This window comes from Vanacampus margaritifer, chromosome 12 (genome assembly GCF_051991255.1).
Source record: "Vanacampus margaritifer isolate UIUO_Vmar chromosome 12, RoL_Vmar_1.0, whole genome shotgun sequence".
Taxonomy (NCBI): domain Eukaryota; kingdom Metazoa; phylum Chordata; class Actinopteri; order Syngnathiformes; family Syngnathidae; genus Vanacampus; species Vanacampus margaritifer.
The window spans coordinates 8,332,144-8,352,672 of record NC_135443.1 but is presented as its reverse complement, the minus strand read 5'-3'; the positions used below and the strand labels follow the sequence as shown (position 1 = coordinate 8,352,672).

The following is a 20,529-nucleotide window of genomic DNA, read 5'->3' as shown; positions in this document are numbered from 1 at the left end:
TAATTTAACAAACACAATACATGTGGTTTTCAGCTGTTTCACAATGGAATAACAACGGAAGGGATTACAAATAAAATCACTCTGTGTCCATGAATTTGCAGCTCAAACTTTGTGTGCTGTTGACGTGCGGTTTACATCATTGCTACTCATGATATTATATACTGTAAGTTCTGTGTTTCACTTTGAAATCCTTCCCTCTGCTCAACTTGTTTGGCATCTCCAGCCTACTCTGTGGCGGCCAAAAGCACAAGCAGCGGATAAATGAATGGAGAGCCTGCCAAGATTATGAAATAGCTGAGATGGAAGAACCCCAAATGTTCTTTTCCTTGCCTGCTTGGTTTATTAATGGTGTTCACGCTCAGCTGTTTTTCATGCTCTAAATCATCAAGCTGCAGTTGGTATCAGTGTGTTGTCGTTTTGTTCTGGTGTACCTATTAGATGTTATATTCCAGAAATTAAGGATTATATTGTGATATAACACTCATTCTCCATGCTTCAAACTCAGACCACAAGTGCATTTACTCATTCCTAACCTCTCATCCTTTGGTAGGGTTTTCACCGATTGAAATGCATGCGGCAGACATTTAAGTACTGTAGAGAGTGATGTCATGCTTTGCTGTATAGGACGGATAAAAAAACAAGATCATATCAGGCTGTGGATAAAAGCAACATTTACTGTAAGTAACATGCTGTGTGTGTGTGTGCGTGTGCTGTGATGGGATTAATACCAAGGCCATCTGTTTAGTAATGTTACTGTAAATGTATGATGAAGACACTGGCCAATGAGAGTGGTTTGCTCTCAGAATTTACATTTGAAGACTGCCATACATGTGTGACAATACATGAATTATTCGTAAGTCTTGGGTGGGGAGGGTGCAGGGTTAATGAAGTAGTTGATGTTATGAAATGAAAAAGATAATTTATTTTCGAGAGGATTCAAAAGGTTCAAGATGTTTATTTGTCAAATGCACAGCAGCACTGAACAATGAAATTCTTACTTTCCCTACATACAACAAATATAAAAAGAAAAAAAATTAAAATAATCAAACATTAATACCGAAGGAAAGGAGGAGCTAGGCAAAGTACATACATAGGAACAATAAAAAAAAAAAAGACAATTTAAAAAAGAACTACTGTATTTGACTATTCAAGAATTGCCGGTTGCAGAGAGCTGGCACAGCAAAACATTGCAGTGTGGTTGACAGATTGTGATGTTATTTGCATGTTAAAGACACACGGCCCTATTTTCATTTCCAGTGAAAGTCTTAACTGCGCATGGTTGGGAGTTTTTGGTCTCTTTTGGTATTTTCACAGACAAGCGCAGGTAGAAACAGACTATGACTATGTTTACATGCAGTCAATATTCGGGTTAAGGTCATGCATGGCAGAAAGAGTTACTCCCGTTTACGTGCTCATTTGTGCTCGACAAATAAACATCTTGAACCTTTTGAATCCTCTCGAAAATAAATTATATTTTTCATGAGAAAATCTGAAACAAGACAAGAAAATCCATTGGACACATACCTGCATAACATGTCGTCATCTCAGGTGACACATTGGAGAAAGATTTTTTTTTTTTTTTGCTTGATTTTGATTTAATTGTAATTAAAAAAAAAAAATTGTCTCCTGTATAATGACTCCCAGGCCATGACAGGTCATGATCTGATTTCTTGCTGCCTCCCTGATTAAATGCCACTATTACCATGTAACCTTTAGCTCGAAGCTAACACAAGCTCACACGCACACACACACAAACACACAGCAGACAAGTTTTTGGTGTGTAGTTTTCTCCATCTGCATCACAATGCAGTTCCCCCTGTCACTCATATCCCTCAGATGGACACATACAAGCTGAAAAAGTACATTCTCGCGCTAGTCTCTTGTGTTCACACACCGGATTGCTCACTTGTAATAGGCCTAGCTTTCTGTGCGGCATGATTTATTTCTCCTCTCCCAAGGTTTTTCTCCTGGTGAGGTGATCCTTCTTTTGCTCCTGCTTCTGAGGTTCTGTGAGTCAGAAATAGATCCGACGGTCCTTCAGTGTGACTTATCCGTGGCGGGGGAGCTCCTCGGAGACAACAGCTGGTCTTCTGCACAGTAGAAAGAGAGATACCAAGGTTAATTATGTAGTCTGCAGCAGCAGTGAGCTTGTTATTGTGGTCATAAGAGTAATTGATCAGAGACATATAGTGTGCACGGGTGTAGCTATGTGATGTCACTGATGGACGGGACAGCATAAACCAATGAGAAGATATATATATATATATATATATATATATATATATATATATATATATATATATATATATGCAATTTTTAAGTCTGGTATAGCAATTTAGAAGTACGAGTTTAGAATACGGTATACACGGTATGAATACGGTATAAATACGGTATATGTCAGAATAAAAAAAAGCATCTTCTCAAAAAAATGTATTTGATTAATCACCTATCTTCTGTAGTGGATACTTATCAGTCGAGTATACATTAAAAAAATAAAAATAAAAGTTAATATATCAGGTGCAGCTACCAGAGGTGGGTAGAGTAGCCAAAAAATGTACTCAAGTAAGAGTAGCATTACTCAAGTAAAAGTAAAAAGTAGTTACTCAAGTAAAAGTAAAAAGTATTGAAGTACTGAAAAGAATACTCAAGTAATCCTGCTGAGTAACTGCTTGAATATAAAGTCTGATTTATTTTTAAAAACAGTGTCATTAGACAGACATAAAATTATGTGCAAATTTCTGGCATCAACAAACAAATGAATAACTTTTTGAGCTTGAACAACAGTGATTGTTTTTTGTTTTGTTTTTTACTCTTTATTGATGAGTATGTAGCATTATCAGACTGCTGAGAATTCTGTAGTGGATACTTATCAGTCGAGTATACATTAAAAAATAAAAGTTCATATATCAGGTGCAGCTACCAGAGGTGGGTAGAGTAGCCAAAAATGTACTCAAGTAAGAGTAGCATTACTCAAGTAAAAGTAAAAAGTAGTCATCAGAAAAATCACTCAAGTAAAAGTAAAAAGTATTGAAGTACTGAAAAGAATACTCAAGTAATCCTGCTGAGTAACTGCTTGAATATAAAGTCCGATTTATTTTTAAAAACAGTGTCATTAGACAGACATAAAATTATGTGCAAATTTCTGGCATCAACAAACAAATAAATAACTTTTTGACCTTGAACAACAGTGATTGTTTTTTTTTTTGGTTTTTAGTCTTTATTGATGAGCATGTAGCATTATCAGACTGCTGAGAATTCTGTAGTCGATACTTATCAGTCGAGTATACATTAAAAAATAAAAGTTAATATATCAGGTGCAGCTACCAGAGGTGGGCAGAGTAGCCAAAAATGTACTCAAGTAAGAGTAGCATTACTCAAGTAAAAGTAAAAAAAAATAATCAGAAAAATCACTCAAGTAAAAGTAAAAAAGTATTGAAGTACTGAAAAGAATACTCAAGTAATCCTGCTGAGTAACTGCTTGAATATAAAATCCTATTTATTTTTAAAAACAGTGTCATCAGACAGACATAAAATTATGTGCAAATTTCTGGCATCAACAAACAAATAAATAACTTTTTGAGCTTGAACAACAGTGATTGTTTTTTTTTTGTTTTTTACTCTTTATTGATGAGCATGTAGCATTATCAGACTGCTGAGAATTCTGTAGTGGATACTTATCAGTCGAGTATACATTAAAAAATAAAAGTTAATATATCAGGTGCAGCTACCAGAGGTGGGTAGAGTAGCCAAAAATGTACTCAAGTAAGAGTAGCATTACTCAAGTAAAAGTAAAAAAAATAGTCATCAGAAAAATCACTCAAGTAAAAGTAAAAAAGTATTGAAGTACTGAAAAGAATACTCAAGTAATCCTGCTGAGTAACTGCTTGAATATAAAGTCAGATTTATTTTTAAAAACAGTGTCATCAGACAGACATAAAATTATGTGCAAATTTCTGGCATCAACAAACAAATAAATAACTTTTTGAGCTTGAACAACAGTGATTGTTTTTTTTAATTTGTTTTTTACTCTTTATTGATGAGCACGTAGCATTATCAGACTGCTGAGAATTCTGTAGTGGATACTTATCAGTCGAGTATACATTAAAAAATAAAAGTTAATATATCAGGTGCAGCTACCAGAGGTGGGTAGAGTAGCCAAAAAATGTACTCAAGTAAGAGTAGCATTACTCAAGTAAAAGTAAAAAGTATTGAAGTACTGAAAAGAATACTCAAGTAATCCTGCTGAGTAACTGCTTGAATATAAAGTCCGATTTATTTTTAAAAACAGTGTCATCAGACAGACATAAAATTATGTGCAAATTTCTGGCATCAACAAACAAATAAATAACTTTTTGAGCTCAAACAACAGTGATTGTTTTTTATTTTATTTTTATTTTTTTTACTCTTTATTGATGAGCATGTAGCATTATCAGACTGCTGAGAATTCTGGGAGCCCATCATGGTTTTGTATTGATGCTATTCCAGATGATAAAAACAGTTCCCAAATAAAAATGTTCAATGAGTTGGAAAATACAACATTTAAGTCATTTGTTGTATTCTTTTATCATTTTTGAGTGGGTTGTGCCGCAGGGGCAAGGAGAGCAGCAGACACTTGTATTAACCCCGTACCCATTCACTGGGCAGTCTGCAGCTAATTGTGCCCTCGGGCTGCAGACACTGAGGGAAACCGTTAATAGCTTAATATATTGGAGGCCAACCTGAACTGTTGTTCAGTTTTTCAGGCTCTTTTCTCACTTGTTCTCCAATACTTCGTTTTTTTTCTTGTTAAATGGAATCTTTCCAGGGCCATTGGAGACTGAAGACATGTTTTTTTGTGTGTCATTCAGCACTGATGTCAAGTGACCTGGTCATTTACAGGAAATATTGTTAATTCCACAAATAGAGTCAACTCTTTCGTTGTTCCTGTGTGTTTTCTTGCAATTCCGCACTTTTTCTTCCTATTCACCAAGCCTGATGTGTTAGGTAATACCTCCCACATACTTTTAAATACTTGTGGTAGGAAATAAATGCAACCACATTGTGCTGCTTATTTGTGTGTGCTTGCATTTCCATGTGTGTTGCAGTTGCATGCAGTCATATGCTTTTAACCCCTAGGCGTTATTGTGACCATTTTTTGGCTTTTTGTTGGTTCTGACCAAGCCATTTCAAAATAAAATACTGCCCACGGGTTAAAGTGGTAAACGCCTGCAAAAGGACAGTGTTTAACATTTGAAATGTGAATCCCATCATACATCTCACTTGGGCCTTGCTTCTGTGTTCATCCGTGTACATGCTGTGACTTTTGCCTCTGTGTGCTCATTTAAAGTTTTTCGGCTCAGTACATTAAAGGCATGACACTGTCTACATGGTACTTTATCAGAGGCTAGATGGATGTACTTACCTCACTGTGGACTTTAAACTGCCATCATTAGCATTTGTGTGTGCATGTGCGCCCACACATACACACAAACAAATAGAAATGTGATCAGTACTGGTGACAGTGGCCGATACGAGTATCAGTAACCCTCTAGTACCGTTTTACAATCAGGAAATTAAATTAAATTAAATTCAATTAATTAAATAAATTAGAAATTAGGGGACTAGAAAATTGCCATTAATTTCATGCAATTTTAAGGGAAAATACTGTATTGGAATTTATAGGTTTTACTTTAAAATTATCCGTCATTTTTTTGGGCTTATGTACTAGTGGTATCTGTAACTGGTATAGGTATCGGTGACTACTCAAGAGTTGAGTATTGGTATCGGTCCCTACTGAGTATGCTATTATGATCCGTGTTTTGCTGATTTGGTTTTATTTAGATTTTGATTGTCATGTTTTTCCTTGTGTCCCTGTTGTCATTGTCTGTCTTGTCAAGGTTTATCATTTCCACCTGTGCTTGTCATCCTGGTCTCTTGCATCATCCAATCAGCTTCCTCAGCCACGTGTGTCTTGTCCAGGTATTTCTCGATGTCTTGTTAGTGTTAGTGTGTGTGTGTGTGTGTAGTCTGTAGTGCCCAGCTTTCTTTCCGTCCTTATTGGTCCATTGTCCATGTCATGTTCTTGTCACCAGTGTTTATCTCAAGTTAAGTCAAGCCATATCCCCTTATTTGTTTGTAGCTTAAATCTTGTTTTAGACTTTGTTTTGTTTTTTGAACACCCAAGTACTTTGTTGCCTTTTTGTTAAATTAAATTACTTGACTGCTTGGGTTTCCCCAGCTTCCTTGCTATTGGGTCGTCCCCCACATCATTACCTGACATAATACCATCCATACCGTATTTATAATGTGGATTTTGCTAGACAAATGGACACACTGACTAGCAAAACTCCCATATGTCATATCCTTACGATCACATTCAAACCTTTCAATGCTCACAAAATAACACATTTAAAAAAAAAACTCTTAAATAACTTCTGCCAAACTGATCAACCTTGCAGGATTTGTTCAGGTTTATACAAATATTATAATAATATACAGTATATTTTTTCCTAAATATTTGGGTCATTTTTGGATTTGTATGACCTCTGGATGATGCAGCTTTTATGCTTCCACAATTGTGAACAGTAATTGGGACTAACTAATGGAAAATTACTTATAACTATATTTTATTTTAAATTAAATTAAAAATTTTAATTGTATATGTTTTGGACAAAATTGGCCTTCATGTAAGGGCTGTGGTTGAGCGTGTTTATTGTGTTTACAGTGTGTGTCTGTATGTGTGCGTGCGTGACCACAACAGTTGCTACACCATCTGTTATCTGCATGAAGAGTGTTTTCCCCGCTGCTCTTAAAACACCGAGGTCTCCCATTACGCCTTTAATGATGTATAGGATTTGTCAGACTCTTCTCTCTCTCTCTTTCTCTGTCTGTGTCTACTCTGTATCAGTGCCACACAAGCCCTTACGTAATGCTTGTGGTATTATGCAAGGCGGGGGGGGTGGGGGCGGGGGGGGGGTTGGGGGGGGTTGCTTACTGTTGTTTCTGCCCCTGAAGTGACAAGCCATCCGTCTCTACTTGGGTCAATCCACGTTGATCTCATGAAGCTCAGGGATTTGGCAGCCGACTTCACCGCCACACGCTACGTTTCTTCATCAGTTCACACTCAGGATGCAACTTAGGGCTATTTTGAGAAATTATTGATTCTTGAAAATGAAGATGACAAATTCAATCAATCAATGAAGTCATCATTTTACCTCTATTTAGTTGCATAGTACTTTAGTATTATGGCCTAGTAGGTAAGGCTCATCCAAAATGAGGTAGAGCTTTATTCCTAAAAGTTTTGTTTTAATGGTTTTTAAACCACTAGTGACGTAGTGTTTACTGTCCATCCATCCATTTTCTGAACCCCTTCTCCTCACTCTTAGCCATTTAGCACTATGAGCCAGTTCGCTTTTGTTATGTTGCCTCCGCTACCTACCATAGCCGCCAGTGTTATTTATGTCCCAGTATAGGGTGTTGAAGAAAATAATCTTTTTCCTTCCGCGTGTTCGTTTTCTTTCGGGTAGTGAGAATGTTGGTTGTCCGAATGCAGGCTGGAGATCGATGAACAGTCACTTTTATTTCTACAGAATATTCCAGACACAAGCGAGTTTACAGAACACAGCTGCAGCTTCTCGCAAGTGTGTAGTTACAGCGGACTCACAGCATTCTTATGTTATCTTGAAAGGCAGTATCACAAAACCCCCAAACCCCCAGGAAACAGCCCCCAGCCATGAGTTAAGACTTTTACAGCATTCAATACACATGACGACAGCCGGAAGTAGATAAGACTTTTACAGCATTCAATACACATGACGACATGAGCAGAAATTGCGACAAAGACACATCCACAGATAAAAGTTCTACTGAGGAAATAAGTAAATTAAAACAGTTATGACTAAATCTATGCAGAAGACCCTCTTCAAGGGGAACCTTGGACACGACGTGTAGGTGCTCGCCCAGTCTTCCCACTCCCAGTAAGGCCAGCAACATCAAAGAAATTCATAAGGTGAAATGTATTTGCTTCAGAGTGGTGAAATGGCCAAAAAGTACCAAATAAAACACTCTAATTAAACCCTACCTTCCCTAAAATAAAAAGGAAAGCTAAAAAAAAATTACAATCAAATAACTGTTGAGAGTCTTCTGCCTGATTTAGTTATAACTGTTTTGATTTAGCTATAACTGTTTTAGTTTAGTCATAACTGTTTTAATTTACTTATTTCCTCAGTATAACTTTTCCTGAGGATTTGGGGGTTTTATGGGATACTGCTTTCAAGATAGTATAAGAATGCTGTGTGTCCGCTGTAACTACACACTTGCGAGAGGACTGCAGCCATTTGTCTGTAAACTTGCTTGTGTCCGGAATATTCTGTAAAATAAAAGCTTCGAAGTGACTGTTCACCGATCTCCAGCCTGCATTCGGATAACCAACATTCTCACTACCCGAAAAACAACGAACACGCAGAGGAAAAGATTATTTTCTCTAACATAACCTACCTCCTAAGAAAAAAAAAAGGAGAAAAAGGGTTAAAAAAAAAAACATGGCTTCTACCTCCTACCACTGCTCTACTATCTACAACACAGCGCTGGCATTTTCTTGTGGCTGTTCATTTAGGCCAGGGGATCCACTTCCTGACCATTCGTGTTGCAGCAATCAAGCCAGACTGAATGGGCAACATCTGCTCCTAATTCCACTCAATCAGGGCGCACACCAAGGAGAGAGGGAATACTGCAGCATAACAAATACAAAACAATAAATGACCCACAGGCTCATAACACCCCCCTGCCTAAAAATCGGGGCATTTACGCCCTAGAGTAAAAGTGCGATTCAAGGTGATCTTGATAAAGTATCTGCAATGATATTTCCCAGTCCTTTTATATAACGAATCTCTACATCACAGTGCAATAGGCATGAGACAAAATCACCCTTCTTTGGTCCTTCCTCGGGTCTCCTGACGGCTTCACGACGGTATGGGATTTTTTTTAATAGGTTTTAGGTGAACTAATGAATACACACACACTCGCACGCACGCACGCACACACGCACATACCATACTCACCCACATACAAAAAAAAAAAAGAGCAATGATGATGACATGTCAAATCGGTAAAATTACCGAATGAACAATACTGAGCTCTCCAATAAAAAAAAGAGAGAAAAAAAGAGACAAAATCACCCTAAAACCATTTTTAAGAAAGTGTACGAGTACAAATAACACGATTTGTAGAAACACAATGAAAAGCAGTAAACAAGAAGTCATCTTAACTTTTATTACAGAATAAATTTTGCGCATTTTTGATATTACCAAATTAATTATCAATCAATTCATTGCCAAAAATATCAATATATCTAAAATATAGTCAGACACCATTCAAGTATCTTTGGCACTTGGAAATAAATAAATTGTTGTCCAGTTTAATAAAGGATACCAACTTTTTAAGGGTGATTTCGGGGAGGAATATTAAACTGTGGTACACGTTATTCACGGGATTTTATGGTACCTGTTGCTGACAACCCTTCATTTGAATACTTCCTGTCTGCTGTACAAACACTTTGACGTTTGTGTCAGCTGCAATGCATCAGTGTCAGTTTTCACCAACTTGCATTTTCATTGTATCTTAAACCTCTAAAAGGAAAAATGCCGGCCATTTTTTCCCTCCTCCAAATTTGACCCATCTGCAACTGGAATGCTTTAAAATCAATTTATTTTCTTGGGCCATTCCAGACACATGCACATGACCTTTGCCTTTTTTTTTCCGCGAGGTGATGACACATCAATCTCATAGAAGCCTTAAGGAGGATATCTAATACAGTTGTATCAGATGATATACTTAGACAATTGTTTTCATGTAGCAGCTACTATAAATCACATTCATTTTCCACCTTGCAGAGATTATATGTACGCACAATGCCACAATGCTTTTTGTCTCGCCCACTCACTGACGTGCAGGGTTGTTGTCCGCAGAATACTTAATGAGATTAGCACAGTACTAGAAGGTTACATCATTGCTGGCCTGTTTAAATATCCTCTACTATAATCCTAAAACATGTCAAATGCTTATAGTGACTGGATCTTTATGGCATGCCTGAAGAGCATTGTACATTTCCATTTCAAGTTCTGAAGTCCAAGGCCTGGTTTTGTCCATTTCCTGTCCTTATCAAGGGTTAAGGGCAGTGTTAGGAAAGTTCATTTTCTACGCAAACTAGTTCAAAATTGTTTAAATTATAAGTTCATATATATTATTATTATTATTATTATTATTATTATTATTATTATTATTATTATTATTATTATTATTATTATTTTATTTTATTTTATTTTATTTTATTTTTATTTTTTTTTAATAACTAAATTTCTCGTTCCAAAAATGAACTTGTTCATAGTTATTTTTGATTGTATTAAATTGTTTTTAATAAAATACGTTATTGGAGCCATTGCCCTCAAAATACTGTTGCAACTCATTTCACCCTACAATCACGTTTTTTAACGAGGAATTAAAACAAAAGGACTGTGGTCTTGAATGTGCAAGCACAAATATAATGTAAGGTATACAAAATGATGACACACCAACGAATAAAAATAAAATGAAATAGCTCAACAGTGATGACACATTGTAATTTTCCAAGAAGTAGAATGGATCCTTTGAAAAGCACTTTCAGAGATTTATGTAAATAGTGTAACATGTCAAAAGTACTGTAATCACATCTTTCCTTCATTGCGTGAACCATACAAATCTCTACAAATAGAAAATATATTTTCACCACCTTCCAACTAACATGTCTTTGCAGGGTCTTACAACAATAGTCTGTCAGGACCATAAATATTGGGCCTGGAATTGGTTTCTTTGTATTTATTGATAACGTGACTGCTGACAACAGCAGCGGGATGAATTCTGAAGTATTTTGGGCAATGTTATTTGCTCATGTTCAGCCGAATGTTTCAGAACCCATTGGACAGTGGTTCACAGTGCAGATGGACAATGACCCGGCGAATATCGAAATACTCTATACAGAAGAGTTTTTTGTTTTGTTTTGTTTTAAGGCAAACAAGTAGAATAGTGTATTCTGCAACGGCCAAGCCATTCACCTGACCTGAACCTAATTGAGCACGCATTTCACATGGTCACCATTCCGCATTACAGACCGCAGGATGTAATTGGCTGCAAAGGATTTTTAACCAAGTATTACAAAGTGAAAGTTTGATTTAATTTATTCATTAGGAGGCATTTACTGTATACAAAGAGTTGTAAGTACTACACAATTTGGATGTAAATACCCTCAAATTAAAAATGAAACTCTGTAGTTAAGATGCATCTGGAGCCAAAAAGACGGGAATTGTATCAATGTCCCATATTTATTAAAATATTTTTTAGCAGAAATCGTTAGGAAGTGCCACGAATACCAAAACAATTTATCTCCAAAATGCAATTTTTTAAATTAATGTATTTGTGTTCTGCAAAGATATCTTTAATCCATTGACGTAAACTGGGGTGAATTCTAAATATCACTCTGGACTCGTGTAGACATCTACGATATTGTAGGCAAATTTTGGTTTATGGTTTTAATATATCAGTAGCTCCTCCATATGATTTCATTGCCTTTCTTCTTTTATTTATCACTTCACTGCCACCTTCATCTTGTTCTCTCATCTTTTGCTGCTTACACTTCCTTTTTGGAGAGACGAGCCTGTGTTCCGGCCGCACAAGACAGGCTGCAGGTGCCATCGCCTGACTCACGCGCTCTCGGCTACGCTCAGAGAGAGAATGTCACTGCACATTGGGTTGCTATCATCTTACACAGGCACACACACACACACACACTCACAGAAAGCACGTTAAATAGACACACAGCGGAGCTAGCCAAGCAAATCCCAAACACACACCAACACACAAACAGGGTGGGTCATGCTGGGCTGGAGCTATTTTTAACTCGCCCACTCGTATGCACACTTCCACGTAATGGGAAACGTGCACGATGACAATGTGGTGTATTTTGTCCCGATTGATACCGATATCAGATATCAGACAATGATGAATTCATTGTGTCTGTGTAATGATATTTCTCACAGTATGTCCACCACATTTAAATGTAAATATTTGGAGTCCCTTAGAATTGTGTTTAGAAACAAATGGAAAGCAGGAGAGAATAGCGAGGACTCGTTGAAGGGTTCCTTTAATTGTTATTTGCCTTTCTTGAGCTGGTTGGCAAATCCCACCATCAGGGTCATCAAAAAGGAGCAATGCAATTATTAGGAAGTGCCTGGGGCAAAGAGCTCTGTGAATATTTACATAATGCATTTAACTACTCCTCGAGGACGTCGAATAATGATAAAGGTGTGAACAGCTGGGGAAGAAGCCAAGCATGGAAGCATTTGTTAGATTAGTATTTTACTATTTTAATAATTGAAATATGTAAAAAATTTATAATGCATGTCAAAGAAAGTCACACGCTATTTTTTGCATTTACTTTCGCATCAACATGGACTAAGAATCACATTCTTTTTTTTTTCCACATATGCAGGGTTTGACCATTTCATGAAACCTGATTTGGCTCGACTCAGTTGGGAAGCAGTCGTCTTTTGCATGGTCGTCACAAAAGAGCTTGTAACAGAAATAGATCAGAAATGCACTTGATGCTCGCGCAGCAAGATCTTGACCTCCTTTCATTTTACAGGATTTGGATGACATTTTTGTTAATTGATTTTCCTTTATTTGTTTAGTGGTGGACGCTATAGAGATCTTTTGTGTGACATATGGATATCGTCTCTCACTCGATAATAATAGGCTTCCCAGCGCTGTTTCATTGTGTCTTTTTTTTTTTTTTTTTTTTTTTAAATCTGCAGCCATTCACGAATTCCCCAGAGACTACTTCACAAACCAGGAGCGCATTGATGGAGCCGTGGGATTGCATGTCCTCTGTGTGAGTGTCTTGAACTGTACAGCCTCTATACACAGTAAAATATTGATCGACAAAGTAGTTCTTTTTTTTGGTCTTTATATACAGTATTTTTTTTTTACTTAATTTGTGTTTTTAAGTTTAAAGGACAAGCAACAAAATAGTCAAATTTTCAAAAAAATCTGTTGTAGCATTCCCACTTCCAAGAGCTTCATCTTAATTAACACATATGAAAATGTGTTTTAATTCATGAGTGGTTAGTTGCATAATGCTATGAATATGTAGATACATGATGTGCCCTACAAAGGGAATATTTAAAGCATGCAGATGTGGTTCAATGAGAGTTTTACCCTCGCTCTAGAAAGAGAAAAGAATGTCAAATTTATCCCGCTTGGATGAAATCAAACACTGTGTGGTCAAGCTTACTCTAGACTGTTAAAGACTAAAATAAGCACAACGACAATATCACACAGGGGGTCAGACATTGGAGGTAATATAATTTAATGATTATCTATTAAGAATCAGAGATGGGTGCGTCATTGAATTTTGAGCATCTGTCATTCATCAGTCATAAACAGTATGGCCAGTGGGAACACCCTTCCTTTTGCTTGACTTAAAATGGTGCACCAAAGGACCCTTTGCTGTCTAACAACGTGCCTGTTATCAAATAAACAAACTGACAGCTAAAGTCATTGTTGCATAAACATAGCAGTAATGAGGGAGGAAAACATAATCATCGTGATCTTTCATCACCAAAGCCCTACAACACGGCCAGCTATCAGTATTGAGACGGAGCCCTAAGAGAGAAGGTTTGGAGAATGGTGTGCCAGGAAGTTAGCATACCTGGTAATTTACTTCTTTACTGAAGGAGAAAAAGAGTGTCTCACCCGCAGTCCCAGGAAAATAAGTGGAAGTATCCAGTATGCTTCCGTCATTAGTCATCTGTCGTTCGACAGCGAAATGGGCAGAATGCCCACATGTGTTAGCACTGACCCAATTATGAATAATTACAGTGATTGGCGAAAACCCCCACGGCAATGATTAGTCCTTCAATTTTTCTAAGTTTCTCATCAAATGTCAACAAAATGACCGTCCGCCGATGACAGATTAAAGAACCTTTAGTCAATTTTGACGGAATGCCCACCTCTTATAATAATATGTAATTATAATTGCCATTAATTTCTGGCTAAGAGTCACGCTTTTTTATATAAGATGGCTGGTCCTGCGACTTGTACTCAGGTGCGACTTATATATATATATATATATATATATATATATATATATATTAAAATTTGAACTCCCTGAAAGATTTCAGGATGCACCCTTAAATGTGTTGGATTTTAAACTTTTCCCTCCTCCAACACACCTGATTCAAACGATCAGGATCGTTTTGGGGCTTCTGCTTATCTGGCAGATGAGCTGATAAAATGAATCTGGTGTGTTGGAAGAGGGAAACATCCAAAACATGCTGGATGGGTGCCCTCGAGGACTGGAGTTGGTAACCCCTGACCTAGACACTGGATCGACTTATGTTTTTTAGGAAATGGCAAACATAACACATTCCCGCTAATTCGCACTCTCACTAGAGTGGAAACAGCTAATAATGTCACATCTCAGTAAGCAAAATGGGATGAATGTGACACATGAGGGTTGGAATGAGCAAATGTGACAGGCTGTGATTGCCATGGGTGCCAGGCCATATTTTTAAACTGTCAAAACATTAGACATAGACAACATAGACTAAACTTAACAGTACTTAAAAGGCCGCTCATACAGGATTCAGAGAGCATATGCATTACCTGACATTTCACAATCCCTTCAAGTTCTGGCACTTCCTGTTGCGTCTGTTGGTCGTCCCAACATGAGACATTTTATGCTTGGAGGGCTTATATGTTCCTGGTTGCTACAACAGCCCCCATTTGTCAGATACAGTATGTAGTCTGCTGTAGAATCCATGTAAATGGACTGTAAAATAAATAAATAAATAAATACAAATCATTTACACACTGGGTTTCTGTTGATTGTAACCTGATATAAATGATATAATCTGATCTAATAAAAAACTGCATAGAAAATATCCATTCATGTAAGTTAACTCTCGTGTGTGTGTTTACAGGCAGTCTATATGTTTTATGCCTTGGCCATTGTGTGTGATGATTACTTCGTCCCCTCGCTAGACAAGATATGTGAGGTAATTGACAATCATTTATAAGTGTTTTTTTTTTTTTAAAAAGAAGTTTAGAAATCATCGCTGCTATGTAAAAAACATTTTTGTCTTTCTTTTTTTTTTTTTATGATTTTGGGATGTCTGCATCCAGTTTCATCCCAAAAACATAAACATGTTTAAAAAAATAATAATATATTTTTTTTAAAAAGGACAAAAATTGAGCGTTTTTCACATAGCAGCGACGAAATGATATTTTACAGAAATTCGCCATGATTTTTCTTTCAGCTTTCATATTGCTTTCTGTTTTTCAACTAGCGCCTTCATCTTAGTGAGGATGTTGCAGGGGCAACCTTCATGGCTGCAGGAAGTTCAGCACCTGAATTGTTCACTTCGGTCATAGGTAACACACATACACATACACGCACACACACACACACACACACAAAATATATGCATCCAGGCAACAGGTACAATAAAGAATCATAGTGAAACCCTAAAAATCACAAAATCAATCACAATGGGTTCATCACACGCATGTAGCAGCTTAAAATTCGACAGACAATAAGTGGGTAGTGCATGCTTCAAATTCTTCAGTGAATGGTCTCAAGCACAAGCTACTGTACAAATTCTTAATTTTATGTTAATTTTAATTTAAATAATAGGGTTCCCAGGTCTCTTTCAAGGTAAGAAACCACTGTTGAGTTAACATTTCGAATTTCCATTTTTGCAATTATAAACAAGAAATTCAAATTGTCTATGCCAATTGATTTGCCACACGTATGGCCTATAAATTTGGTCTCTATTAGATCATCTGGATAATCTGTCTTTTACACACTTTAGGATGGTCATACATGGAAAAAAAAAAATAATAATAAAAAAATAAAAAATAAAAAATTAATAATAATAATAAAAAAAATAAAAAATAAAAAAATGTATATATATATATATATATATATATATATATATATATATATATATACATTTACATTTATTTATTTATTTAAAGGTGGGGGCAAGGGGGTTATTTGAAACAAGAAAATGTTCATGGCAATTTAAGGCCCCTTGTAGTATGAGCTCACAAAGTAAACAAATAACTTTTCAAATCCAATGATCATTGTTTATATATCTGCTTTGCAGGAGTATTCATCACTAAAGGAGATGTTGGGGTCGGCACCATTGTGGGCTCAGCTGTCTTCAATATCCTCTGCATTATTGGTGTTTGTGGCATATTTGCTTTGCAGGTAAAGTACATTGTTATTATTAGTAAATATTTCATTAACAAGCATTTTTGTTTTATTCGTGTATATGTAATATTGTTTAATAATAATAAGTTCATATCCTATATACACCCCTGCTAGACATGTTTGTTTTTTTATTACCGGTGACCATGCTTTTATTTTTATTTTATTTTTTATTTTATTTATTTTTTATTTTATTTGTTATTATTATTATTTTTATTTTTTTATTTTTATGAAATTAATCTAATCTCATCAAATTTACCGTAAATCAGAGGGCTGTATTTTCATAGACAGTGGTCGTGCGCTCTGTCATAAAAACTGGAGTATTTAGATTTTCATGCATTCACGCTCGAACACCCTCCAGTGTTCCTGAATACAAGTAAGTCTCGAAGGAAGAGTGGGCCAAAAATGTATCCAAAGATATGTGAAAGACTCACTGCCAGTTATAGAAAAACACATGATTTTAGTTGTTGCTGCTGAGGGTTGCGCAACCAGTGTTTTATTATTGTTCGTTTTTTTTTTACCATTAATACTTAACACATCATTTAAAGTCTGCATTTCATGTTTACTTGTGTTATCTTTATCTGATTGTTACATTTGTTTGATTATCTTAAACATTAAAATGGGGAAACTCAAAAAAAGTAAGCATTTGAGCATTTCACATTTTAGATCAAACTTATTTGAATAATGTATTAACCTTGAAAGCACTCCAGGGTCAACATTGACCTCATTTCTGTCCAATCATCCCAATCACGCAAACCCTTTTTTTATAAATGTTTTGCACCAAACGGGGATGTTTCATCCGCATAATTAAACTGTTATTGGTTACTAGGATTCAAAGACAATAAGAATTGCCCATTTGTAGGCAATCATTTACAATAAAATAGACAAACTGAAGATAAGTCTAAAATGGATTCTCTGAGAACAAAAACAATAGATTTCAATCCCGGTGAAATACTGCCTGTCTTTCATTGTGAAGGCTCATTTGTAAGGCAATCAAGCCTGCTTTGAGACATTACATTTATCTCTCTAACAGCTCCCCGAGGACAGTCCAAGATCAGGACAGTGAGAATTAAAAAGAGCACAAGCAAAATAGAAAGGTCATTCCCAAATTTCGGAAGGATGTAAGAAAAGCCTTCAACTGTCACCAAAAAGATAATTGAGCTCAATAATGTCAAGGGGAGATGGTCTGGATAAAGGAAACATCACAGACTGGTTATTATTCTGCAAAAAAAAAAAAAAAGGCATTTGTTTTTTTCATTCCAGTGGCAACTTTATAGTTTTCTCTTTAATTAATGCACATCACAGGAACGAAAGTGTTCTCAGCCCCATTCCGTGTTACAAATCAGAAAATCCTGCTTGTCCCGCTTTTCCCCTTTAATCCCACGAGCAATGGCGAAACATACTTGAAAGAATGTTTTTCCTATTAAGATTACATATTATGCAAGAGCAACGCAGAGTCGTGTTTATCTTGTTAGAAGTGTACTGTCGGTGCCTTTAAGAGCGTGTTATTCAACTGGACTAATCTGTTATATTCAAATATGGATCAGTATTAATACTAATAATAATAAAGTATTATTATTTAGCTAAATAATGCAGTTGTGTATGAATAAAAAATGTACCAGTTATTCATATTCAACATTTTAGTGGAAGTGACAATTCTGACAGTTTTTTTCTGTTGTTGTTGTTTTGGCAGACCATCCATCTGTCTTGCTGGCCTCTGCTCAGAGACTCCACCTACTACACTCTCTCCATCTCTGCTCTTATTGTGGTAATTTACTACTTTATATCACACAACACACAATTGTGTTACATACACAAAAGAAATATCACATAAATGATTTCACTATAGAATGGGCTTTGAGTTAACTTTTTGATTTGCAGGCCACAACATTAGGAACAAATTCACAATTGAATGTGACCTAACAGTATTTACCTTTCTTTCCTTATCATAGTTCATTTATGATGAAAAAGTGGTTTGGTAAGTGCCATTTACCTTATTGGTCATCAAAATTCACTTAATTACACTGACAGAAAAAAATTCACACAATGAATTTGATCCACTGTGTTTTTCAGGTGGGAAGCACTCACGCTGATTCTGATGTATTTCGTCTATATTTTGATAATGAAGTAAGTTTAACTCATTCAAACCCAAAAATGTGTAAATAAGTTTTTTTAATACTTTGTCATTCACTCCCAAAAACGTATTTTATACGTTTGTTAGTTTTTTATGCATTTTTTTTCTGGCATGAAGAGGTGGCTTAAATCAATGGTAGTTATAACCACAAATAGAAAACGGCCAGCAGGTGGCAGCAGTGTATAAGAGATCAGCCAGGGTCATGTTGCAACTAGATATTTTTGACAGTGTTTTCACCAGGAATCTGAAAATCGATGTAACTTATCTATAGGTTCCATGTTTTTATAGCAAAAGAAGCACAATATTCTGTCAAAATTCAGTAAAACAGCGAAAGGGGGATTGCTCTAGTGAAAATGGCCGGGAGTGATTTGAGTTTTAATAATAAAATGTATAAGAAGTCAAACGGAGCTGAAGTTAACTTAAAGATTAGTCTTGATGTGTTGGATTTCTTTCCTGCAGACTCAACTCTCATGTGGTTCGTTTTCTGGAGAGGAGGAAGAAGAACTCACCCGGTTTAAGAAATGGAGCCGCTAATAACGGCGAGCTCGATGATGGCTCCGATGCAACTGCCGTCCTGTTGAAAAAAGGTATGTGCTGCTTTGTGGAACTTGTAGGCTTTATGTGTTCGATGACATTCCTGAATTCAAATGCCGGCAACTCACGCCATCGGCTCGTGTACTCGTCTTTACTGGCGCTGTCTACTGCTGTCACTGTGCAAAACACACTCCTTTTTTTTTTTTTCTGGAAGCGTCAACACATCCACCACGTACACAAGAGCAGCACTAAAAACAAACTTCTATGACTTAACCTTCGTTGTCTGTTTAACTCATTAGTACTGCCAACCACCTGAGCTAGTGTTGTGTCTTTCATGTAGGTTTCGTTCAAAAAGAACAAATCTTTTCAGTGAACGTGAGTGAACTGCGTAGACGAACAATTCCATGAACAAATCTTTTGAACGGTTCTTTTTAACTCATTCACTGCCATTGACGTCTATAGACATCAAAAATTCATTTTAACTATTTATATTAGTTTAAAAAAAATCCACTTTTGCTAACAAGAGTATGAAAACCTAGGAAAAAAAATATTGTAAAATTTGAACTGATATAAAAATTTGTGATTAATCGTTAGTTAACTAGTGAAGTAATGTGGTTAATTACAATTTTAAAAAAATCATTTTCATTTTAAAAATAAATAAATAAATAAGGGGCATTTAATTGTAATTAATCGCATGATGATTTCATATCTGTTATTAATGTACAATAAAAAATGTAGGTTTTCATAATGAAATGAAATGAAAAATTGTTAAACTAATAGAAATAGTTCACATGAATGTTTGACGTCTATAGTCGTCAATGGCAGTGAATGAGTTAATGAACTGATTCTAAAGATTCAGTTCACTTAAAAGAACTGTCATGCCCATAACTAAGCCTGACAGCCATATACAGAGTTCGCCGTTATTTGTGGGGGGATCAGGACAATGCTCTACCACGGATATGTTTATAATTGCTTATAGATGACTCAAGATGGCGACAAAGCACCCCTTTTGTCTGAATGCTGCTCCCCAACTCACTAATTATTTGGCACCAATATGCCATAAAATTGCGCCAACGCTTTTATTGCTCAAACTCAGATTTCAGAAGGAAGGTAGTTTGACTGATAACAAAATTTGTTGTTGGCTCATGATCATAAAATCATCAGATGCATTTACTGCGTGTGCGTGTGTGTCGTACAGCAAACCGCCACAGGAAAACGTCAGTGCTGATGGTTGACGAGCTGCTTTCGGCGTACCCCCACCAGCTGTCCTTCTCAGAGGCCGGCATGAGGATCATGATCACCAGCCACTTTTCCCCGAGAACCCGCCTCACCATGGCCTCCCGAATGCTCATCACTGAGGTAAGGACGCACAATCACCGCTTCTTTTTACAGTTCTGATTGGCAAATGGAGATGTGGTTTAGAATAATGATGTTTTGTTGATGTGATGTTGTTTAACATAATGGGGCGGTATTTTCGTTCCCAACACAAATCTAGTGCAACGTGCAGTGTAGGCCAACAAGGAAAAACTAACTTGGTCATATTTGAACATTTGAACATTTTTGCTAGTAGAATTATGAA

General features: G+C 36.3%; 1 protein-coding gene across 1 annotated transcript in view; it reads left to right on the top strand.

Moving 5' to 3' along the window:
• slc24a3 (solute carrier family 24 member 3) overlaps positions 1 to 20,529 on the top strand; it is a 56,426-nt gene that overhangs the window by 29,706 nt on the left and 6,191 nt on the right. The window contains exons 3-11 of the mRNA XM_077581310.1: positions 12,822 to 12,898; positions 14,991 to 15,065; positions 15,357 to 15,441; positions 16,179 to 16,282; positions 17,976 to 18,050; positions 18,235 to 18,260; positions 18,356 to 18,409; positions 18,876 to 19,003; positions 20,149 to 20,309. Coding sequence (XP_077437436.1) covers positions 12,822 to 12,898; positions 14,991 to 15,065; positions 15,357 to 15,441; positions 16,179 to 16,282; positions 17,976 to 18,050; positions 18,235 to 18,260; positions 18,356 to 18,409; positions 18,876 to 19,003; positions 20,149 to 20,309 — 785 coding nt within the window. The remainder of the gene's footprint in view (positions 1 to 12,821; positions 12,899 to 14,990; positions 15,066 to 15,356; positions 15,442 to 16,178; positions 16,283 to 17,975; positions 18,051 to 18,234; positions 18,261 to 18,355; positions 18,410 to 18,875; positions 19,004 to 20,148; positions 20,310 to 20,529) is intronic.